Here is a 25,728-nt window from a genome sequence, read left to right on the forward strand (position 1 = left end):
TTTTTAATTTGTATATACATATATAGAATTTAAATGAATTTTTGATAAGTTTTTATAATTTTAAGATAATGAATTCATGAAATCTTTATTTTGTTTCATTCATGTAATGAATGTAATAAAGCAATTTGAAATAAAAAGAAGTTGTTTTGTTTAAATTTCATGTTTTTATTTATATTAAGTTATGGTGTTGCAAATATTGAAATAATTCATCTCGCCTACTACTATTTGTTTGTTGATGAACATCATGGGACTCATCTTGTAAACTGTTTTCTAAATCTTCATCTTGGTCATTTTCAATACTTAAATCATCGACAGTTATACATATATTATGAAGAACACAAGCACTAACAATTATATTCACTACAAAACAAATATTTGATTGTTCAGTAAAATGTAATATTCTTCTAAATCTTATTTTTAACAAACCAAAAGCATTTTCTACAGCTAAACGTGTAGAAGAGTGTAATTTGTTTAAATTTCGTTGCGATGCGGTCAAGTTTCCATAGTCTTTAAAAGGTGGTCCCAACCAATTTGTAGCAGGGTATGCTGAATCGCCCAAAATGGAAGCCTCATTTGGAAATAGTCTCTCTGATTCTGTCTGCGCTAGTGCAAAAAGATGCGATCTACGAAGAACGCTGTCATGAAGAGAACCAGGTTCACCACAAGTTACATCTACGAATCTTTTATAAGCATCCACAACTGCTTGAAGCACTATACTATATGTATGCTTTCTATCGAAATAATTTTCTTTATTTTCTCTAGGAGCTTTTATACGGATATGAGTGCAGTCTATACAACCGATAACATTTGGTAAACCACATCTTGCCTCAAACTTTCTTTTGTTGCAACTGCGACAGTACTGTTTGGCCACCGAACGTATTCGAAAGAAATCGATATAACCCAACTAGTCACACCCGGTACTATAGTCCAAGCAGTTGAAGAAGACACTCCGAACAAATTAGCAAGCTGCCTAAAAGTGACGGTGTTACTGATGTACCAAATATAAATATAAATTTTTTTTCTAGGTGGTACAATTTCTCTTCCACCAGTATTTGTTTTGGGCTCAATGCTATTTGTATATTTCTCTGAAAGAAAGAATGCCCAAATACATTTATTAAGTCAATAAAAAGAAAATATGCGTCCATAAATACATACCTATTAAAAATTCCACGGTCGAACGCCGCAATCTCATGTGCGATTTGAATTCATTCTCACCATAGCCATCAATGACTTGGCAAAAGTTTTGGCATTTAGAGGTTTCCTCCCTTTCCGATTCCTCAGAGCTTGATGAAGATTCCGAGCTGGATCTAGATGGCAATTCATCTAAAAAGGCTAGTATACCAGCACTCCCAATCATAAGCTCCTCTTCATTTTGTAAATACTGAGAAACCTGCACAATAATTTATTAGTAAAAATACAATACATTACATATTTTTAAACAACTTTCTTACCAAATTAAAATACTCGTTGTTTTCCATTTTCGTTTTTAACATAAAATCTTTTCCAACTTTGAAAATTAAATTGTTTTTTTAACGAACTGTCAAAAACTTCAGTGCGCCCAAGTATAGACAATTCGATTTCAGTGCTGCCAGTTCGTATAAAAATTTGGAAAGTTTGTTCGATTGGCTTGTCTATAGCAGTTAGCCAATCGATGACAGCTATTATTTTACTACATTAATTCTGATCGAATTGGAACTGGAATACAACTCTTCTGGTTGTTGTCAACTTCTTATAAACAGCCAAGAATGATAGAAGACCACATTACGCCACAATGACGTCACTCGCGTCAGAATGGAAAATTGTTATATGGAAAACGGAAATGTAAACCATAGTGAACCATATTGAATAATGTGTAGAAAAAATTTCATAATGAACAAGATTCCAAACATCGACATATATAAAATGATTCGATATTATAATGCATATTTGTAAATAAAATTTAATGTATTATTACTAAAAGAACTTTTTTGGTTGTAAAAGTGAGAAAACTCTTTATGGATTTTTCCGTACTTACATTTCACTGTTCACACTTCATTTTCAAATCAATATATTTTTCACTTAGAATTTTAAATATAATAATAATAAAGCACTACCGCTCACTTTCACATTTTGGTTTGGTTCTATTGTTTTGTACTACCGTGCACTTCGGCAGTTTTTATTTCGTTTGCTGGTTTTGCGCGCATGATACTGACATCACGTCACAGGAAATTAAAACACAAAAAAGCTAACGGTAATCCTATGGCGTATTCTGGTCGTCATCGTTCTTGAACCGTTCACAAAATATTCGGTAAGTTTTGTCAATTTACATTTAGCATATAGTATTTTTTTTCAAACGATGAATGCTTTAATTTTTATCAAACATTTGTAGCGACAAATTTTTACAAATACTGCATAATTCTAATTTTTTCGTTTAAAATCTTGGGCCTTATTTGAACCCTTCTATATTCTATTTTCACACACGCAAACTCACCGCCACCACTGTATTTTGGGTTCTAAACTTAATTTCTTATCGGAATACACCATTATTGACTATCATACGTTAGATGTCGCGCACAAGTATTAAATTATTAGGAGCTTGTCATCTGTTCACACAAGCAAAGAACGTATAATTAAAGAACGTATAATACGTACTATCAAAGGACGTATAATCATTGATTTGCCGTCGGCAAATTTCATAACAATGTTTATGTTCAAATATTTTTACTACGCGTGCAGAAATATACATACATATATATGTATATGTACATATGTACGCACTTATAAATGTGAACAAACAAATCTACATTCCTCGCATTTGTCACATCTTCAGAAAAAACTACTCGCCTACAACAAAAATAAAAGACGCATGCGTATCAACAACAAAGCAAGTGGACTTCATTCATAAGCGCAAGCGCCGCGCACATCTCCGCGTATGCCTTGCCTTAAAGCGATTTGTCTGGAGGATGCTAAAAATCACAAATTCAAACAATTTCTGATATTTCCTTCAGAAGAGAAAACTGGCAGTGACCGAGAATCATATTCATATTTCTATTAGAACGAGCATCTTGTCCTATGGATTATGAAATATCAATTAAGCTGACTCGTTTGCAACATCTATCATGGTGCGGTTGGTGCGCACGCAGTGCTCGGGTTCAAATCCTGTCCGAAGTCTTATTTTTCGCATATTTTATATTTCTGCCACAATTGTTGGCAAATATGAAAATTGATTCTTTTGTGATTTTTGTCAAGCTGATTGCACTGTTGCCACTTTTCGCTTTGACTTCAGCATCAGCAACGAAATATGATTTATAATTTTTGCCATCGTCGCGATGAGACAGTTTGTCGACAGCGACGTCTGCAGCGGGGAAAAGAGTTGGCGTATTGTTGTTTCTGCTTCTTGATGATCATATTTTTTCGTCGTGAGCTACACATGTATGTATGTTTGTATACGCGTTGGTTTGTTTTTTGTCGGTCATTCACATTCACATATTCTAATTGGTGAGTTTGCTGTTACGCATATGAAGGAATAGTGTTGTTGTTCGTATGACGGTTGCCAATTCGTATTCTACATACATATGTACGTACACTTGTAAGTTTGTAGGTCATTCGCGAATTCCCTTTTTATGCTTATATGCAGATATACTTGTGAATGAATGTATGTATTTCGAAGTACGTGTAAGATGCTACATACGTACGATTGATACATATGAATATATACCGACTGAGCTTATGGTATATGTGTATATATTTGTATTTTTATTTTTATAAATATAATATAAATATAAATAGAGAAAATATTAAAATTAAAATAAAAAACTTATGTAAATAATTATCATATTTTAAATATAATAGAAAAAAATTGCAAAAAAAAAATTATAGGACGAAATTACCAATAATCAAATGAATAATAATTAATTGGAAATAAAATAAAATATAATAAAAAAAAAACAAAAAAGTCAAAAAATATATTAATACTTCAAGTAAGATTTGAACTCGAATAATATATTTGGAGTTGCTAAGCACGCAGTACCAAAGTCAACTTTAAGACCAATGCATTTATTGTGATATAGTTAGAACACAAGCGATATACACTCCTCTACGCAATTTTTCCACCACTATGAGGGAACACGACAAACTACACCTCATTGATAGAGAACATGAAAAATATCCAATTAGAAATCACAGAATTGTGTGCGAATTTGTGGTTGATGAGGAGGCAAATTCGTAAATCTTGTGCGATTAATAATTATTTCTTTACAATACACATTATTCCAATTACCCCTTATGCGCATATCAAAGAACATCTGCGTGGTCAATTTCTATAGAGTAGTTCCCTTGAAGTGTGGTGTAGTTTCTCTGATGCATACATTTTCTGTTCTCATGTTCCTTTATATCGTGGTGCACGCAATTGATCAGTTCCCTGATAAAGTGGTAAACATTGGCTTGCTTCCCCCTTTTGAATGGTGTGTTCCTTCATAGTGTTCGAAATTTTTTCGATGTTCCCTAATGTCAAATAACATTTTAGCACAGCTAACATTTGCTCCTTCTTATTATTATACATTCTTTGCTCATGTTCCTTTATATCGTGGTGCACGCAATTGATCAGTTCCCTGATAAAGTGGTAAACATTGGCTTGCTTCCCCTTTTGAATGGTGTGTTCCTTCATAGTGTTCGAAATTTTTTCGATGTTCCCTGATGTCAAATAACATTTTAGCACAGCTAACATTTGCTCCTTATTATTATACATTCTTTGCTCATGTTCCTTTATATCGTGGTGCACGCAATTGATCAGTTCCCTGATAAAGTGGTAAACATTGGCTTGCTTCCCCTTTTGAATGGTGTGTTCCTTCATAGTGTTCGAAATTTTTTCGATGTTCCCTGATGTCAAATAACATTTTAGCACAGCTAACATTTGCTCCTTCTTATTATTATACATTCTTTGCTCATGTTCCTCTATATCGTGGTGCACGCAATTGATCAGTTCCCTGATAAAGTGGTAAACATTGGCTTGCTTCCCCTTTTGAATGGTGTGTTCCTTCATAGTGTTCGAAATTTTTTCGATGTTCCCTGATGTCAAATAACATTTTAGCACAGCTAACATTTGCTCATTCTTATTATTATACATTCTTTGCTCATGTTCCTTTATATCGTGGTGCACGCAATTGATCAGTTCCCTGATAAAGTGGTAAACATTGGCTTGCTTCCCCTTTTGAATGGTGTGTTCCTTCATAGTGTGTGAAATTTTTTCGATGTTCGCTGATGTCAAATAACATTTTAGCACAGCTAACATTTGCTCCTTCTTATTATTATACATTCTTTGCTTATAGTGTGTTGTAGTTTCTCTGATGCATACATTTTCCGTTATCATGTTCCTTTATATGGTGGTGATCACAATTGATAGTTCCCTTATAGAGTGGTAAACATTGGCTTGCTTCCCCTTTTGAATGGTGTGTTCCAAAGTGTATTCAACAAAGTGAACTAAGTATTTGACATACCCGCTTTTGACAATAAAATAGTAAACAATACATGTATTTGTTTACATTAACCCGTCTTTTTTAACTTTAACAATATAATATATATTGATAAAATTGTTTGCAATTTGTCAGTTGGAGCACAAAACCTTAGTAAATTGCTTCCATGAGTTGTTTTGTCTAAGCAGAAAGTATTCGGCATTTTCTTTTATTCATTTAAAAAATATTTTTTTTTGGTTTGAAATTTGTTTACTTTTGAATTTCAAACTTTGAATTTTTGAATAAATGTATGGGTTAAATCATTGGCAACAAACATGTCACATTCGGGTAAAAAATTGTGATATGTCATACACCTGGTTCACTTTGTTGAATACACTTTGGTGTGTTCCTTTATAGTGTTCGAGGTTTTTTCGATGTTCCCTAATGTCAAATAACATTTTATCACAGCTAACATTTGCTCCTTCTTATTATTATACATTCTTTGCTTTACTTTTCAATTGCCTACTCAGACCATAAACACAAATACTTTGCACAAAAGGAGGATTACAATAGTTACAACTTTTCTTAGATTTGTACTACGAATACAAATATATTCATATTTTCTAATCGTTAATAACAATTTCTATTTCTAATATTTTTCAGGCATGATAAACAAGACAACAACAAATTCCTTCGGACATTTAGATTAGCAGTTGCACAACCTCTTTCCGACGAGCAGAACCCTTTTATAATGTACATATGAGATAGGATTATGTGGAATTGACATCAAACGATATTGGTTGAGTAATTTCGTTGGAACCTTACAGAATAGTTATGAGGAAATCGTTCGCGTTTAGTACTAATGTATTTATTTTGAATTATGAATTAATATAAATTATGAATTAGATTTAAATGTAAAATATTGTTAAATTATACAAATGAATGTTCGAATACTAATAACAGTCGTAATAGTAGTTGATATTGTTGTTATTGTATAACAACAACTACAAAAAATAAAAATGTAATACTTAATACTAACTTTATTTGTAAAATATATAAATTATGTCTATGTATAAATGATAGTTGCAAAAACGTTTGTAAAAATTAAAGTTTACTTTGTACTGCAATGCTAATATTTAAAAATTAATCTATAATGATTATTAAAAATTTAAAACATTATACCATACTAATTTATAAATGTAAATACCTCATACAATTAAATAAATAAATATATATATAAAACAATTTCAATTTCAATGAAGACCAATGGAGACCAATGAACCAAATTTAAGTAACGAAACGGTGACCCAACAAATGATCAATACCTGTGATTAAAGGGTTACCCTGAAAATGATAAATCGAACAGTCTCCACTGATAGATGGCTGATTAAAAAAAAACTACTACAGGGGGGCTAACCACAGAGTGACATATGCCTTTCCAAAACAAAGAAAAATTAGAGCAGAAAGCCATATGCAGCATTGGCACCAAAATCAATGAGAGAGAGCGAGCAAGATAATCACACTGACATGCCGTAAAAGAGGAGAAATGGTAACTTTTTTCCTGCTGCTAGAACAAAAGAGACCAAAAAAATAATGCAAACTTTCTTTACCGGTAAACCAATATTCCATAAGATAAGTAACTCTACTCGTCTTGCAGGGTACTTTAGATAAAATTTTCGCTTTTCTTTTATATGTTCATGTCAATACCTTGTTTATTTATTGTGTATTTTTTTTTATTTTTAACTAGGCGGCGTGAATGGATCAAGCTGTTGGGCGTAAATAATCCAACAGCTAAGCATTTATTTGCGGGCCAGAGGCATTTCTCCCTTAAAATGAGGAAGGGTCTCTTTCTTGCAGGCGAAGACGGCAACCCCAGATTTAGAATTAAGTTTATTATCATCTGCGGTGAATATAGAAAGGGTTATTGATTGTAGTGGACAAGTAGGTAGCGTACCTGGACAGAACGAACTTATACAATTAGGGTGTGAAGTTTTTAGACCGATACATCTTAGTTCTTCTCCAGCTAGAATTGCCTCAACTTCAAATAATAATTCAATTTCTTGAAGAAGCCGAGGTGTTCCTTAACTCCATTAAAGTGTATGATTCGTTTGGACGCGAATTGGATTCGCACATTTAATGACAAGAAAACTGACTCAGGATAAACTGGAAAATTTTTTCGGACATATACGTAGAGGGGGGGTCTATGATTAGCGTAGCGTTTTTCATATCTTTTCAGACAAGCGATTTGATGTTAGCGTAGCGTTTTTCATATCTTTTCAGACAAGCCAAGACCTACTAAACCCACCTCATTTCAAAAAATCCAAGTTGAGGAAAATGTGGACGTCGATGAAAGCAGCTTTTTGCATAAAAATACTTTCGTATATTTTTGCGGATATATGTATGTACTATAAATATTTTAAACAACATAATTGTTTAATGCCATTAGCAAGATTTGATGGTGGTATTACTGAATTAAATTAAAGATTTCTTCTTTACTAAACCACCTTTCGAATTTATAGATTTTTTTAACAAAAATCGAAGAGATTTATACACAGCAATTTGATTCTATTTGCCATAGAATCGGATTTTCACAAATATTGTTTGCAAAAATGCTGGATGTAGAACCCTATTATTGTTGTGAAAACTGTAATTCCGACGTGATAAAATGTTTGTCTGTCTATATTAGTCGGGATATAATCTGGGTCCGTTTGTCTTTTTGCCTATATGGGTCGGAATATAATCTGTGTCTTTTGTTTTTTTTTTTTTTTGTATGTTTTTTTTTTTTAATTTAATGTAATTTTCATAGTTAACTTGATATTTTAAAAGGACGACTTTTATTTTTGTGTTTTTAAACCGTTTCGTGTACCAGGTTTAGAACCCTTTTCTCCACCACTATTCTTTTGATAGAGTTTTTTAGTTAGGATTTCGCTGTGGGTGATTTTAGTATATATTGTTATTACATAGTAGATTGTTAAGATCGTTATTTCTTGAATTATATATATATATATTTGTTTTGTTTATTACAAGTAGATTGTTTTGCAACTAAACGTGGCTGAATTGTACCTGAATTTTATATACTTATTATTTATTTTATATACTTACTATTATTATTTCTTAGTTTTGTGTAGTATTCTATATATTATAAGGGTGAAAATAGGCCTCTTGGGGAACCGAAGACCCAAAAAAAATCGGTAACGCCTACCTGAATTGTATATACTTATTTTGTTATCGTTTTATTAATATAAGTAGTTTTGTATATATTACATGGGTGAAAATAGGCCTCTGGAAGAACCGAACACCAAAAAAAAATATTGGTAACGCCTACCTGAATTTTATATAATTGTTTTGTTATTGTTTTATTAATAAAAGTAGTTTTGTATACTCGTATATTATATGGGTGAAAATAGGCATTCTGGGGAACCGAACACCAAAAAAAAAAATCGGTAACGCGCCTATATTGCAACCTCAGAGTTGGTGAGGAAGAGCAATACATACGCAATTAATTATTGTTACGAATGAAATTTTTCATTAATATTTTCTTTCCAAATCCACAAAAATATTTCCATTTTGCAGTACGTTTATTTAAAACTCTGTGTCGAAATACGTAGTAAATCGAACAGGTGATCTCAGCTGTGAAAAATTTCCCGTTATCCAGCTGATTCTTTTGCTACTTGTATGCTTATACAATGCTGTGAAGTCAGCACGCAACTGACCTGACATCGCTTCTATGGTGTAATAATGATTGCAAGTACGTGTGTTTCATACAGCTGTGTGTATACATACAGCTGACTACATATGTCGCTTTGAAGCCAGCGTCTTGAACATTTTGTTGCCGTACTAAATCTTTCACTTCAATAAAATTTACATATTTAGTTTAAAGTGAAATTATTTGTGCAAAAAATGTAAAAATGGTCGATTTATTTGTTTTAAATAATCGATTGTTATTATAAATGTTATGTCAAATTTATTTTACGTTTCTTCTGGCAAAATAACATCATATTTGTTATAACTTAGAGTTGCCACTAATTTTACATTTCACATATTAGTGGCAACTCTACAGCTGTCCATTGTTGTCGCCAAAATTAGAAACATTTTTAATTTAGCGACAACGACAACTACAATCCTGTTGTCAAAAAATCTGTCTCATAAGAACGCGTGTATTTTAATATTTGACAGATGTCGCTCGTCGCTTGTCGTCTTATATGTGTTCAGCACATAATACCTAAGGTTGAAGTTGTGTGAAGTAAGTAATCTAAGTTTTCAAATATTTCAAAGCTAAAATTATGTTTACATATAACGAGATTATCAAGTATGCACAAAATTTAAATGTTTAAATTTTTCTGCTCGTCGTTGCGACGGGTAGCAAAGTGTATTGTGTGATACGCAGACCGATCTGCTTCATTTTTGCAGTGGAAGGTTGTGAACGCATCATGGCGCGACACGATATTTCGAAAATTTATGAAGCGATTTTATTAAAATTTTGCACATTTCTTTGCAATAACATTATGCAGTTAATGAACTAAGGATTATATATATTTTTTATTACAAATATTTTATTGAGCCAAAATATGCCGAAAATTTTAGTTTTTTTTTGTTAAAAATCTGTAAAAAATTTAAATTTTTGATATAATTTTTTTCCTTCGATCATTTACTGTCGAAATATTTTTGGTTTTTTGATTTTAATAATGAGTTATAATGTCCACGGCAAGAGCCTTTTTTGGACACATGATCGGAGATGAAGTACCAACGGCTGAGTTTTCAAAATTTTTCAATAAAAATTTAAATAAAACAACCCTTAAAGGCTTATGAAACTCCTACAGGAGAGAATTCAGTAAAATCTTTACAAATATGTTCGCACCAAAAGCGTTGCTTTCGTTTTTTTGCTTTTCATTTTCAGCGCATCCCGAAATTACAAGCAGCGCCACAATTGCATCATCCGATGCCATAACGTGCGCTCACTTCAAAAATTGCAACGAAATGATGTATGAACAACTTGTCGCATAAGTGTACAGTGAACTGACTTGCGACCCGGTATGCATACAAGTCTGCAAGTGTATTCGCTGCTTAAGTCTAGTATCAAAGAGAGCTGCTAAACGTTTATATTGAAATTTCTATGAGTTTTTTAAGTCCCAATGGACAAATTTTCGGAAAATCGTTTGAACATAGGAGGCTAATGAAACGTGTGTATATGTTAGATTCCATGACAATACTTTAAATGTTCAGTGCCGGGAGGCAAGTCACACACCAAGATTGTGTGCGGTATACACAAATACGTATGCATCTATGGAGTTATGCAATTCAATAAAGAACAAAACTTATCGATTGCAGTGTAGATTAGTACATCTCTAACATAACGTAAGACGTAGTGTTCTAGGCTTGTGTTACGTTTTTAAAGTTGCTTAGAGCTAAACGTATTGCAGTCGAATGCCTTTACGATGCTGTTGGCAACGGAGTAGTGTACACATACTTAATTGCGATTGACGGTGAAAATAGTAGTATTAGTTATAATTTGCTAAAGAATTAAGATGAGAGTGAATACTTGAAATAATGAGTAATTGTACTTCCACCGTATTTAACTTATGTATGTATATATAAGAACATACATTTGGTTGAAAACAAGCTAAGAAAAAGATACTTGGAGTTATACTGCTTTTATTGAGTGCGTGTGTTAATATTTGCTAATTGCTGGACAGGATTTACATTTGAAGAAAATATGCAAATAAAAAATTGTGGTACTATAATCCCAAACATGAATGTTTCAAACAGATAAAATGATATGTGGAATGTTGAAAGTTATATGTACATATTTTGCCTATATGCCGATATCATGACACAGTCTAATGAAAAGCGAACTGCACCCTTAATTTATGGGCAGAACACATTTCCTGAAGTGCGCTGTTGCTTTAGTGTGGGACGTATTTTCAGTGTTTTAGGTTGCAATGCAATACCACAACTCAAAAAATAGACGAATGCTTGATATTAATTGAAGTAAGTTTGAATTCAATATAAAATGAAATACATATATATTTTTAGTCATAAACTGTATGAGATATAATTGTTAATATTTTATTTACTTTACTTTTATTTGACGAAGAAGCTACTTTATTGAAATTAAAAATTTACTTTCTAATACATATTCTTGAAAAATATAGCTATTGAGATTTTGTTAAAACTTGGTAAATGGACTGTTTGAATCAGAATATATTTTATAACAAAATTAAATATCCACATAATAAATAAATTATATGTATGAATGTAAAAAAACTACTTTCGCTTATTTTAGAAATACTTTAAAACGCACTAATGTGTGACTAATAGAATACTAAAAAATTGATATTTAAAAAGAGTAATGTTTTAAACTACAAAAATAGTAATCAATTGAAAGTTGCAAGCTATACTTAGTTCGTATTAAGGCGATATGTTTAGCTTATAATGTATATTATAAAAGTAAATATTCGTTATATGTGCTCATATGTTTTACGTCTTTTTTTCAATTTATTGTCAAATTTAAGAATAGAAATATATATAGTAAACTTATGTATTAATTCTGCATTTAAACTCCACTATTCAATTCACGATCACAAATGTACATATGTATTTATAATTTTTTTTGTGGAGCCCATATTCGTACATACATACCTACGTATGTAGGTATGCACATCGTAAGTGTATAGGCAAGAAGTAGAAATGCACCAACTATTCTCGCATTAAATTTTTAACTTATCTAGAAGAGCCGCGCGTATGACTTGAATACATTATTTGTGAATATGTAATTGAACACTCTTCTGTTTATTATGTAAAGATGCAAGCGATGTTTCTTAATTGCATTATTTCCTGTAAATGAAACGCTCATTAATTTTAGTTGCAACACTGGTAGTAATCCATTATACAAATAAGTTTGATTGATAAAGTAAGCAAATCCTACAGGAACGATTATATATAGTTATATTTAGTAGTATTCTGTGTCAAATTGTTACGTCAGATTTAATATGTTATCGCTAATGTTTTATTTTGCAGATATAAAGCAAGGATTTTCTGTATTAAATTTGTAAAACTGGGAAATACTATAAACAAATAAAATGATAAAGCTTAGGAAATGTGATATTCTTATTGCTTTCTTAATTACATTTAAGATTGCAGTTATGGCAAATCTACAACGAACAACTGTCTTAATCTCTGAGCAACGAAATTACAATTTACCCTCAACAGATATCTTGAATAAGCATTCAAGGATTCATGAAAACAGTACTTTTAATAGTTCCCAACAAGTGTTTCCTAAATCAAGACGGGTTTTTCTAAGCGGAATTGAAGTGGAAAACGAAGAATTTCCAGTAGATTCAGATATTTCATTTCACGAAAATGAAAATCCAAACCACGTCACAGAACCTATACATCGCAAACAAACGGTGGTTTTGGAATCTACAAATCATGTGAAGAATGAATTTCACGTAAATGAAGACATAAATATTACTAATAATGGCGAACTATCAAACGTTGAATACGAAGAGCGATCTTCTGGTCCTATATTAGACAAAATTAATACTGCGGAGTCTGGTACTGCATTACCAATCTTTTTAACAGAACCCCAGGACATCTATGTGATCAAAAATAGACCAGGAGTGCTTAAATGTAAAGCAGCACATGCACTTCAAGTTAGTATTTACAAATGTTTGCCTGCATATATATAAAATATATGATGGAAAAAAGTAAATTAATGTTAATTTCATAGTTAAACTTTAAATGCAGCGGTAGTTCTCAGCCTCCTCCTTCTACGCATGATAAACACGTCGATCCTCATACAGGCGTTCATGTTGAAGAAGTAACTGCAACTATACACCGCGATTTGATTGATGAATATTTTGGCAAAGGTCCCTTCAAATGTGAATGCCATGCATGGTCCTCCCGTGGAGTTGCTAAAAGCCAATCAGCTACTATAAGCATTGCATGTAAGTAACAATTTATCGATTTTAATGAATTTTTTTGTGTGTCGTGTCCTAGCTTGAAATATCATGCAGGACAACGTCTGTCGGGTCCGCTAGTACATTAAAATATAATAACTGTATAATTATAAAAATCAAGTATTTAATAATTTATTTTTCTAAAATCTTCCTATGTGTAGCTTCAAAGGGCTAAAATCTGGCATGCTCACATGTTTTTTAAATCAAAAGGAATCGAATATTAATACTAGAAATTATTAAACGGTATACAGTTGAACTACCATAACTCGAAGTTCTCCATAACTCGAGCTCTTAAATGGGCAATAGAAGAAAATTTTCATTTCATACCAATTTCCCTCCATAAATCGAACTTTTCGACCAGGACATAGTAAAAAATTTAAAATTTTACTATCGAGGTAGAATTTTAAAAGAGTCTCTCTATATCGTATGGAGGCGAACAAAAACGCATAGGAGCTACATTTCTCATTTCGATTTTTCTACTTCATTTGTTTTTTCGTCAGAATTGTTAAAGAAATATATCATTTATTAATATTTGCTTTGTGTAAAACCTTTATAAGGGTACAAAGTAGGGCTCTTAAAATTATTCGATTAACATGAAAACCGATTATTCGAATATCCGCTTTGTAACCGTTCGTACGAATATTAACCGGCTAGTACTATTCGATTAATCGCAATGTTACGACTATTCGACGACACTTTATCAGAATCAGAGAGGACGTTCTCCATTGCTGGAAACATTATGACACCATGTAGAAGCTGCTTGCAATCAACAAGTATTAACCTTTTAACTTCCTTATATCAAAATAGACGCTTTATGAAAAATACTGATGTAATACATTCGCCCATTTGAAATGGTTAAAAACTATTTTGTCATTACATAAAAAAAAAACAATATTTTGTCATTACTGAAATCAATTTTGGCATTTTATATCAAGTTTTATGTTAGTTTTAATGTTTCACTTTTTTGTTAAATAGAAAAAAATAAGAAAATTAATGAACTTGCACTATTCGAATAGTCGACAACGAACGGTTAACTGAATAGTCGAAAATGAGCGGTTAATCGAATAGTCGATGATTGACGACTATACGAATAGTGCAAACCGAATATTATTATTCGAATAATGCCCTATTCGGTTAGTCGATTAGTAGCATACCAAGAAAGCATGCGATTGCAAATAACTGCAAGTTTTTGTTCTCTTATTATCTTATATTTCAATGTCCCGTGCAACATCAAAAAGTAACACTTGCTATCACTGCATCGGAAATATAAGCAGAAAATTCACAAAATTTTGAGTACAAACGGTAAATTTGTATATAATTTAAATAAAAAGCCTTGTTCAAAAATCTGAATATTTGTTTTTGGTTACTACTTAAAATATGTCACGTACGGGAAAATCAACATAAATATTATGATGGAAAAAAATGTCCCGTGCGACATGTCCCTTGCGAATGAATAAATATTTAATAAAAAAACTATAAATTAATTTGGGTAAAATTCATAGCAATTTTAAAGGCATCAATGCGCAACATTTTACAATAAAAAACATTTGAATATTGCCTTACAATTCACTGAAATCGCCGTTTAAATCGTTGTCCCCAAAAACGACTTTTTTTGTCCCGTGCGAATTCGTTGGTTTTTTGCAATTTTCTTGAAAATGAAAACCGTTCCAAAATCAACCTTAACACTAAATGTAGGGCTAATAAAGAGCTATTAAAAAATCCTACTGTCAAAATTTAAAAACATTTTAGTTCATCATTTTTTTTTTAGTTGAAATGTGTGCGATTGTCACGTTCGACATGACGGAAATGCCCATATGTAGTCTATGTTTATTATTAGGGATTCTAGTCATATTCAGAAAGGTCCAACCACCGTGGTGTGATTTGTTATGCTTCAACTAATTTCTTATTGTAGCGTTTCAGTATATTTATTATAACTACTTACTATGTACTTTTTATTCTTTTAACTAAACCTCCATTTTGTAGATATAAGGAAACATTTCATTTCCTCGCCCACATCGCTGAAGATTGAACTGGGTTCCAAAGCTGAATTGCATTGTGAGCCTCCGTTAGGATTTCCAGAACCAAAAATAACATGGCTCAAAAACAATGCTCCGATTACAAATGCTATTGATCACGGAATAGTTATATCTACTCATGCCGCGACAATAACTTTTGATGTCGTATCTTTGCAGGTACTTTATGTAACCTATATGCATTTACAATTGACTGGAAAATATCCACACGCATACAAACTATTATTTATAATTAAAAAACTTAATATATCCGTTTGTTCATAAGTGAATTTATTATGTGTATGTAATGCATTATTGTTATACAGCAGTAATTTATAAAAGCAGAATACTTATTTTTCTTTAATATTCAGGATATGGCAAACTATACTTGCAGTGCAGAGAATGTTGCTGGGAAAAGAATATCGGACTCGGCGGTTTTAATAGTCTACGGTAAGCAAATAGAACAACAACAACATTTTATGGTGTAATTTCTCGTTATTCTGTAGTTAATGGAGGTTGGAGTTCATGGAGCCCTTGGAGAGATTGCAAATGTTTAGGAAAATTAAGTCAAGGTCGAAAGAGAGTTCGTTTTTGTAATAATCCCATTCCTATGAATGGAGGCTCGTTATGCTCTGGTGCACAAGTTCAGAAATCTGCAGACTGTATATCTTGTCTAGGTAAAAGTTTATAAGGTCTTAAAATAACTTTCATATAGATATTAATGCTTTCGCTTACTTTAAATAAACAGAAGATACTCAAATAGTAACCTCTGATGGATATGATGCCAGTAAGAAATGTAAGTTTAATGGTGGAATTATGAATTAAATAAAGATAACGACGATGTGTATGATGTATCTAATATATTATGGACAACTATTATTTTAGTGGGCAAATGGACACCGTGGAGTGATTGGAGTTCGTGTTCGCCTGACTGTATACAAATGCGCCGGCGAAAGTGTATTTATCCAGTCACTGAAGATTTGAGTGTTGAACTTCATGATGGGCCTGTTAATAACGGCGTTGTTGGTCTAGGATTCGGAAAGATACAGTGCACCGGTAAAGATATTCAGACTGCAGAATGTCGCGGAGAGCACTGTTTAATCGGAAATGATGGTGCGATCTAATTTAGAAAATATATATTAAATAAAAAAAATTACGTACATTATTTCGTATTTTAAGGCTTCGACTGGACACTTTACCTTGGCTTGGCTTTTGTTATAACTGTATGTGTAGCATTTGGTGCTGTTTTAATTTACTGTGCTCGTCGGAATTTGGCAATGAATTCTCATTATAATATGACAAGGACCAGTAAGAATTTTCATCGTACTTTATACAAATATTTATTTATATTGAGCTTTATTTGCAGATATGAATTCAGATTATATGCCAGGAATAAACAAGAAGGGAATTAATATTGAAACTGCAAATGTCAATTACGACTATCCCAGTTCTGATAATAGATTCATGTCTAATGATCATATAATCAATTGTGAAGCTTCTGAACATCACTATGATGTGCCGAATTTATCAGCCAAGTAAAATTTATTATGTTTATTTCATTTTCTTGATTTTCAAACTTTGTCTTTTTACAATTTACAGTTATACTAACCCAATAGATGAAATAAGTGTGGAGTACATCACAGATACACCAGAAACATCCACGGCGGATACATGTAAGATTGTTTAAATATAAATTATTTATTTATATACTGGTATTGTCACTGGCGAATCGAACGTTTTGGAGAATGAACACATTCGCTTAACTTTTTTTGTTGTCATACGAAAATAATTGAAAAATGTCACACGAACATTTTTGACATTTTTGTTGTCTTTGAAAAGAATATTGTTTTTATTTAGGTTAGGTTCATTCGGCTCTTTTAGGCGAATTTGCTATGGGCTCGCTACTCGCAATTTAAAGAGCGAAATTCCCCTGAAATTTAATTCGATTCGCCAGTAACAATACCAGCCATAATAAACAATTAATTCTAATTAATTATGTTTTATTGTCAAAATTGTATATACAAAAGTGTTGACGACTAATAATACTTTATATATAAGAGTTGAGACAAACAATTCTCTTTTCTGCTTTATTGTAACAACGTTTTTTATAATCTAAATGTTTTTTTTAAATTGTTATATATGTATAATTGGGGGCAAAATTAAGGTAAAAATCCCATTTGAAAAAAATAGTATTACGGATTATATATAAAAGCTTATACTAGGGTTAAGACACAAGTTCAATTATATGTTGATATATTGAATTACAGCATTTGGAATTATAATTCTGGGTTAACTTATAAAGTCTATCGGATACTAATTCTATGTTAGCAATTAAGTGAAGATTATTGATAGTGGAGTGATGCCATGGGAGGTTCAAAATCATTTTTAACAGTTTGTTTTGTAACAATTGCAACTTTTTTAAATGGCAATTTGATATATAAGACCATGCTGGTGCACCATAAACGATTTTGGTTGGAAAATTGATTTAAATATGAGTAGTTTGTTGTAAGTGCTGAGGCCCGAGTTTCGATTTATGAGGGAGTAAAGAGTTCTAGTTTTGTGTCCAGAATAACACCAAAATATTTTACCGTATCATCCCAAGGAACAGTGATATTGCTCCTTCCAACGCAGTTCTGGGGCAAGTAACATGGTTTTCGTTTTCTACTGAAAAAAATAGCCTGAGTTTATAAGAATCTTCCATTTAGTAAAATAGTTGGTCAATGCGTTAAGAGCTGATTGTATGTTAGTAATGATATCTACAGAAAGTTCTCCATAACTTATGATAGCAGTGTCATCAAAAATATTGATGTATTACATTCGTTTAATTGGGGAAAATCAGCTGTGAAGATGTTGTATAACATAGGGGATAAACAAGCGCCTTGGGGACATCCAGCTGGGACTTCGAGATATGGGAATTGACTGGTTCCAATATGCACTGAAAAACTACGATTTTTTCAAAAGTTTTGAACGATTTTAATTAGTTCAATCGGAAAGTTAAATTGATTCATTTTGTAAAGGAGTCCATCATGCCTCTGAATCAAAAGCAGCTTTGATATCCATTAGTGCCATGCCTGTAGATTCTGGCAGTTTGGCGCCAATTGGTTATACCAAGCGAAGCCAGGTCCCTCTCCACCTGGCCCGTCCATCGGAGTGGAGGGCTCCCTCTTCCTCGGCTTCCACCAGCGGGTACTGCATCGAATACTTTCAGAGCTGGAGCACTTTCATTCATTCGAACAACATGACCTAGCCAGCGAAGCCGCTGTTTTTTTATTCGCTGGACTATGTCTATGTCGTCGAATAACACATACAGCTCATCGTTCCATCGTCTGCGGTATTCGCCGTTGCCAATGTTTAAGGGACCATAAATCTTCCGCAAAACCTTTCTCTCGAAAACTCCTAGTGCCGTCTCATCGGATGTTGACATCGTCCACGCTTCTGCACCGTAAAGTAGGACGGGAATGATGAGGGACTTGTAGAGTTTGGTTTTTGTTCGTCGAGAGAGGACTTTACTTTTCAATTGCCTACTTAGTCCATAGTAGCACCTGTTGGCAAGAGTGATTCTGCGTTGGATTTCCTGGCTGACATTGTTATTGCTGTTAATGCTGGTTCCCAGGTAGACGAGGATGGAGTCATATGTAGAAGTTCACGTAAGTGAGGAAAGTTTCTGACTGTCATTCACTTGGGAGTGGCCAGGAACGATTCTTTTACATGTGGCTCAAGCAGCTCACGACTTCCGGTCTTAGACCAAGTATCCTCTGGGTAGCCAACAGACATCCGTTTGGAGGCGAGCTAAAGTGAGAAGACAAACCCGCTTCGCGGTTGTGCGTAGGGTTTGGGATCCACCACATAAAAACACCCCCCAATGAAAAAAACAAATGCCTGTAGATTGGTTCCTTGTAAAATTGCTTTTTATGACTTTTCTTATTCTGACCAGGGCGTGAACAGTATTATGCTCTTTTTTGAAACCGAACTGTTGGTTTCAATGAAAGCTGTTAATTTTTCTTTAATTACCTTTTCAAGGATTTTAATAAGTGAAGGGAGGGAAATTATGGGACGGTAAGAATATGGATCGTCTGGTGGTTTATTAGTTTTTTTTTAATTGCTATGATTTTAGCTTTTTTCCATAACTTAGGAAAGTTACTCAACCGTAGACATGCATTAATTATATTAGCAAAATAACGTACCCCTTTTTTTGGGAGAGCTTTTAGACAGCTATTGTTAATACCGTCAATGCCCGGAGATTTTTTGGCTTTTAGATTCTTTAATAATGTACGAATTTTTCAGAATTGATGTAGAAACTATCGGAAGGCAACGTATTTTCTGTGTTAAGTGGCGAAATGAAATTTGAGACATCCGCTTCTGTAGAGGAATCACTCAAATGAGCCGAGGCAGTGTCAATTTTACTAAAAATATGACTGAGAACCTCGCATTTTTCAGTAGGAGAACTGTAACAGATTGTATTATCTTTCAACGTTGGAATGCATGAATGTTTCTTCTTTAAAACTTTTGTAAAATTCCAAAAGGGAGAAGATCTTTCCTCCAAAGTTGAAAGAAGATTGTTCCAGTCTTTGTTACGAAGTTTTAACATTTCGTCTTTTATGCATCTATTAAGTCGATATAAGAGAACTAGATCAGCGATTACCCTGTAACGCTGCCAGTTCCGTCAAGTATGATTCCTTAGATGCATTAACTGTTGAATTTCTGTTGGTAGTGGCTTATGCGAAACCTTAAATTTCAATTTGGGGATGCTTAAATCTCTTGCAGTTAGTATAACTACATTCAAATTAGATATCATTGAATCGACTTGACCCCTGCTACAAATAGAGTTCAATTCGACATTTGGTAAATTTGCAGTGATATATCTCGAATATTGTGCCCAATTAGCTTTTTTGTAGTCAAACTTGGAAAAATTTGAGTGAACGACTTGGGAATTGAGGATAACTGACACCGGTAAGTGGTCAGAACTTAGTTCGTTTAACACAACCATGTTGGACAATATGAAAATATGAAAATTGTATGGAACCATTTTTTCATGTAATAGATTTCCCCAACAGTTGGCTCTTATACACCCTCAGAGTTGATTTCTACAATTGAAGTCACCACCAAGGATATAGTTGTTAGTTCTACTTGTTAACTTGTGAATGTCAGCAGAAAACTGTTGTTTATATATCAGTGGAATCATGAGCGGAATTTGAAACTTGTATGCCAATGTTTTCAATAAGCGTAGTGTTGGACAGAGGAAGTAAACGGTGACGAATATTTTTCTTAACTATCATTGCTACTCCCCCTCCTCTTGAATTCTCACGGTCATTATGATAACATTAACATGTATTAATTTTTAGCCAGGTTTCTGTTAGTAGACATATATCTACGTTGTACTGAGAGAGGAAATGGAATAGTTCCCCCTTTTTTGTTGACAACTCCCCTGGCATTCCATGTATACGATTATAAAAATTGTTATATGTAAACGATGAAGCATTATTATGATACGAATTTACAAGCTAAGTTAGTTATAACTTCGAATTGGTCAGCCTTAGATTTACAATTACATAAATTTTTAATGAAGTCGAAAGTTAGTTCTTTAATTTCCTGAATGGTAAACATGTTGTTCACTTCTTGTGTTCTGGCTTGAATATTCCAGCTAGGCTTAGAGCGTGGTGCCGCTTGATTTAAGATGTTTGGGAAGCTTTCGTTGTACGAACCCGATTTTATAGATGCATAGTCCTTCCTGGCAGTAACGATGGAGAGATCTTGCTCTTGGGCTGATATATACTCTTAATATTAATATAATGCAGTCTGCTTGGACAGTCATAAGATGATGCTCTATGATCACCGTTCCAATTAGCACATTTTATTGTTTGCACAGTGCAATCCGTTGTTTTATGGCGTCCGGAGTAGTTGGCACAAAATGTTTTAACCGCGCAGCGACTGGAGCCATGCCCGAACATCTGAATTGTGGAATAGTTTTTTCTTAATTCATTCATTGAAATTCATTGTCTCTCAAAATATACTACATACAGAATTAGGACACTGTTGTTTGGTCTACGTTTTTCTATGAGTTTAACATCTAGACACTTAAGTCCCATTTGTATAAGAGAATTTTTAATTGTAATTGGTTCAAACTTGTCCAGCCCAAATAGCATAGCATAAGTGTATAATAATATATTTTCCGATTTAATTTTTTTGGGATGCTATGTCAAAATCCAACAAAACAAAACACAATGCAATTTCAACCCAATTGAGATTTTTTGTATTGAATAATCTGAAATCTTTGTTTGTTTACAAAATATATGCAGTTGTTCAATTGTGCACTTAATAGCTGTAATCGGTGGTACATGAATTGTTTTTGCCTTAGAAACAATGATATCTGTGTTTTCGTCGCTGTTATCATCTATTGTTTGCAAAGGAGAAAAAAAATTATCACTTGCACAGGTACCTTGACCAGTGTCATTAATTGTTTTTTCCTTTTTGCACTACTCATTCGCGACATGACCGAGTCGTTATTTGATGTGCGTTTAATTTTGTTATTTGTTTTAATTTTTATGTTTACTTTTAAATCACGGACGTAATTAGGTTTGATGCGTTCAGTTTGAGCTTTCACACAATACAGAAAATTAATTCTAAAATTTTTGCGACTTGTCAGTATACCATTTTATATTGACTCATATAATTTAGAGAATAGCATTTGAGCTTTGAGTATTCAGTTTTAACCCGACCGCTTACCAAATTCTAATTTGATGACAAATCTAATCCTTTATAATATTTTAATTACTTCATCAAAGAAAATACGTTTCCTACTATTCTAAATTATAACTATAGATTTAGAAGTGTCAACTTTAAACATTTTATTGCAGTTTGTAATAATTTATCAATATACTCACTACAAATATGTGATTAATAAGATGTAGAATAAATGTAACCAAACCAATTAAAGGAAAGTTAAAAAGGTTAGAAGTAAAAGTTTTTTATTGGAACCATCAAAAACCTTTGTTGTTGTTGTAGCGGCATAAACAACGACTGTCGTCGGAATGATCAAAAATCTTTCTAATCACAGTACCCATACTTATAGTACTGATTAAATTTACTAAGACTCCTATGAGATCGCTAAGTATTATATACAACACTTTTAGGTTTTGAAAAACTTCACTTATTGCTTGTTTCTTTTATTTACAAAAAAATGTTTACTCTATTGCAGCAAACTCCACATACGATACAAAAGGTACTTTTGCCTCACCGTCGGCATCTAAAAATGTCGTAACCGAAGTAATAAATAACTGTGGGGGCAGCTTAAGCCTTTATAGAGGAGAAATGATGTTACATGTGCCAGAGTTTGCAGTTGGTAAAAATCAGAAAAAACACATGTCTATGATTGTGTTGAGTGACGAAAGTGCCCGAATATCAATTCCTTGCGCCGAATCGTTGTTCGTTTGCAGTACAATTGTATATTGTTCTCCGCGTAGTTATAGTTTCCAGAAGCCAGTTATAATCAAACTACCGCATTGTTTAATTGAGCTTCGACACTGGCACGTGCATATATACCAAGCAGATAACGATTATTACGACATCAACTCGAATTGGCGTAAAATAATTTCCGTTGGAAAGGAAACCATAAACACACCGGTTTTCGTACATTTGGAAGAGAAGCATTTATATATTATGACAGAACAATTGGGACGATTTGCAGTCGTTGCAGAACCAAAAACACTCACCGAATACTTGCCTGCTATTGAAATGCGACTTATTGCGTTTAGTCAATTAACGCCGAGCAGCTCAAACTGTAGTCTTCGAATATATGTTGTGAAAGACTTTCCTAATAGCAAAGACATTTGCAGGACTATTGAGACCAAGCTGGGCGGTACTATTATGGGGGAAAGTGAACCTTTTGCTTTTCACTTAAACACTTGCGATTTAGTCATTCGTGTTCGTAATACAGAGTCAAGTTCATGGGATCTCAAAGAACAAACCAATTACGAACAAATTATTCCCTACAATCATATTTTGAATAACAATTCTATTTTGCATTGTGAATTCAGCATAAAGAGATCACTGAATTCACATTTGGTATTTGAAGTGGATTTCGAGCAAAGTGGCTTAGAAAATATCGAGTCGCAGGTACACTCATTCATTATATCAAGCGAAAATTTTTCCCAAAACGACGTTTTATCTCAAACATATGAGAATCAGCATCATCAAGCAATTGTTTCTATTGATCGTGATAGTAGCTACATAAACGAAACGAATAGTTTGAGTAGCGTTTATTTGCCACGCACTTGCAAGCGGCTGATCTGCGCTGCGCTTGACCCACCTCGCCAAGATGAAAAAGATTGGCGTTTGTTGGCTAAAAAACTTCGCACAGATCACTACATTGCATATTTCGCTACAAAGTCATCGCCAACCGAACAAATTCTCAATCTATGGGAATGTCGAGCAAAACATTCCTCGCGTACAATTGTTGAATTATTAATAGTGTTCAGTGACATGGACAGAGAGGATATAAAACAAATTATTACAGATACTATTGGCCCACTTTGGGTGTGAGAAACCTTTGATCTTTGGACCACTGTTATTACTGATATGTTGAGATGCCTTTTATTTGAAAAATTAAGAGATTAAAATAATAGATATTATAATATAAGTACTGCATGTACATTTAACTGTGTGTTTAAGTATTCAAACATGTTCGTTTGATACTTAAATAGTAGGGTATTCCCAAAATATTTCGTACATAGTCGCGGTCAAAACCAGTGATAAGAGCAATTCTTTTTTAAAACATTTCTTTGGCAACTGCAAATGTTTATAATTTAGTTACTTACGTTATAAACTGATATTATTTAAGAATGCCATTTACAGATTATACATTCTAGTACATGATACTAACTTCATCGAGTTTTTTTTCATTCATAAAAGGAAATTGAGAAAATTATTTAATACCTGTGATCAACAATTGTAACACATACATTTTTTATCAAATACTTTTTTAAGTTTTCTTTTAATTTTAGTTTAATTCACACATTATGATATGATTTTTAATATTCTACGACTGAATATGCCATGCAGAATTATATTAAGTTTTAAGAATTTAACTGGCGTTCTGATCGAATTCATTTCTCTACATATGCTGATTTAATAGGTAGTTATGGTATAACAATTTAATACTCTGTTGAAGCGAAAATAGTTATGTCCAAGCTCATAATGTCATAATATAAATATTTATGTATATACTTACATATATGTCATTTGTCATGGTGTTAAAATACCTTAGTGATTTTCTATTATTCCGCTTTTATGGATTGGAAGATCATTCAATCATTGTATACACAGTACATCGTAACGTATATTAAGATATACACTAAAATACATCATAGCGTTATCTTCGAATTTTTATCTGCAGTTGATTTATTAAAATCATTAACAATTATTATTTCAATATTTGCTTCGCATTAAATCTATAAGTAAAAGATTCATACAATAACAGATTATTGCTGCACTACTTAACAATGAGCTCTAACAAATGACCGCGATTGTGGGAAAAACCAAACTAAATTCGAATAATATTTACCTATTTGCGTAGTCAAATACTTAAAGCATGTGAAAGACAATTAGTGTCAAAATTTTTTCAAGTGCAAAACCGAAAAAAAAATTCCGTGCCAAATGCTCCGTTTATTAAGAATAAGAATGGAGAGGCATATGTATCTATATGTAGTTCATAAGAATTAAAACGACTGCTCAACACGTAATACTATATAGGATTGTGTCTATTTGTTTCGAAGAAATGAAAAATAAACACACGATGTAAAAGTATGTATACAAACGAAATATAGTTTGTTCTGACTGTAAAACAATATACTCATAAATGGTTAGATCGTAATTTACATATGTATATGCTCAAATAGAATAACTATTGTAAACTAAAAATTAATCGTGTACAACTGCAGCAAAAGCTTAATGAACTTCTACATTTTTTAGAATGTTCTTGGGACAAATTCACACAAATAATGTTAGGTATAACTTTTATAAATAAACCTCACTGCATAATATACATTGTTTTGGTATTTACCATATATAGTTGTATTTCCGCATTTTGCATGTAACGGAAAAAGGGGTAAGTTGAATTGTCTTGATTACTTTATGCAATAATAATAATAATATAAAACAATTTAAAGGATACTTGAAGTATATTGTAATAAAAAAAAAAATATCTTGCCGTGGACATCATAACTAGTTATTGGTTGATCTAAAACCAATAAACCAAAAATTTAACGATAGTAAATGGATAGTAAATCTATTTAATGAACGAAGGAAAAAATAAAATATTAAAATTTGTACTTT

General features: G+C 32.6%; 2 protein-coding genes and 1 long non-coding RNA gene across 4 annotated transcripts; 1 reads left to right on the forward strand and 2 right to left on the reverse strand.

The window, feature by feature from the left end:
* Window positions 1-74: 74 nt before the first annotated feature.
* Window positions 75-1,902, reverse strand: LOC105218992 (uncharacterized). Its single transcript, XM_054234825.1, has 3 exons — window positions 1,452-1,902; window positions 1,156-1,390; window positions 75-1,085 (listed from the first exon to the last, which is right to left on the reverse strand). Exons 1-3 carry the CDS (start codon window positions 1,491-1,493, stop codon window positions 790-792), a joined length of 573 nt encoding a protein of 190 aa, XP_054090800.1. The 5' UTR covers window positions 1,494-1,902; the 3' UTR covers window positions 75-789.
* Window positions 1,903-10,817: 8,915 nt separating this feature from the next.
* LOC105218988 (netrin receptor unc-5) lies at window positions 10,818-25,470 on the forward strand. 2 transcript variants are annotated; one of them, XM_011194896.3, is made up of 12 exons: window positions 10,818-11,417; window positions 12,447-13,081; window positions 13,159-13,375; window positions 15,371-15,579; window positions 15,771-15,849; window positions 15,906-16,076; window positions 16,148-16,195; window positions 16,285-16,512; window positions 16,579-16,707; window positions 16,766-16,934; window positions 16,999-17,072; window positions 22,595-25,470. In XM_011194896.3, exons 2-12 carry the CDS (start codon window positions 12,509-12,511, stop codon window positions 23,935-23,937), a joined length of 3,240 nt encoding a protein of 1,079 aa, XP_011193198.1. In that variant the 5' UTR covers window positions 10,818-11,417; window positions 12,447-12,508; the 3' UTR covers window positions 23,938-25,470. The 2 variants fall into 2 exon arrangements, with proteins under 2 accessions (XP_011193198.1, XP_011193199.1); XM_011194897.3 differs by lacking the exon at window positions 10,818-11,417 and adding an exon at window positions 12,013-12,339.
* LOC128922499 (uncharacterized) lies at window positions 20,535-22,116 on the reverse strand. Its single transcript, XR_008471719.1, has 2 exons — window positions 21,418-22,116; window positions 20,535-21,347 (listed from the first exon to the last, which is right to left on the reverse strand). It is a non-coding gene; the product is annotated as an uncharacterized LOC128922499 (long non-coding RNA).
* Window positions 25,471-25,728: the final 258 nt, after the last annotated feature.

This window comes from Zeugodacus cucurbitae, chromosome 6 (assembly GCF_028554725.1).
Source record: "Zeugodacus cucurbitae isolate PBARC_wt_2022May chromosome 6, idZeuCucr1.2, whole genome shotgun sequence".
In the NCBI taxonomy this organism is placed as follows: domain Eukaryota; kingdom Metazoa; phylum Arthropoda; class Insecta; order Diptera; family Tephritidae; genus Zeugodacus; species Zeugodacus cucurbitae.

Bases quoted from the DNA above. Each gene is read 5' to 3' on its own strand.
- LOC105218992 (XM_054234825.1), bottom strand. From the start codon at position 1,493: ATGTTAAAAACGAAAATGGAAAACAACGAGTATTTTAATTTG. The intron at 1,391-1,451 runs GTAAGAAAGTTG...ATTATTGTGCAG, and splicing joins ACAACGAGTATTTTAATTTG to GTTTCTCAGTATTTACAAAA. The intron at 1,086-1,155 runs GTATGTATTTAT...TCTTTCTTTCAG, and splicing joins GACCGTGGAATTTTTAATAG to AGAAATATACAAATAGCATT.
- LOC105218988 (XM_011194896.3), top strand. From the start codon at position 12,509: ATGATAAAGCTTAGGAAATGTGATATTCTTATTGCTTTCTTAATTACA. The intron at 15,850-15,905 runs GTAAGCAAATAG...GTTATTCTGTAG, and splicing joins GGCGGTTTTAATAGTCTACG to TTAATGGAGGTTGGAGTTCA. The intron at 16,935-16,998 runs GTAAAATTTATT...TACAATTTACAG, and splicing joins GTGCCGAATTTATCAGCCAA to TTATACTAACCCAATAGATG.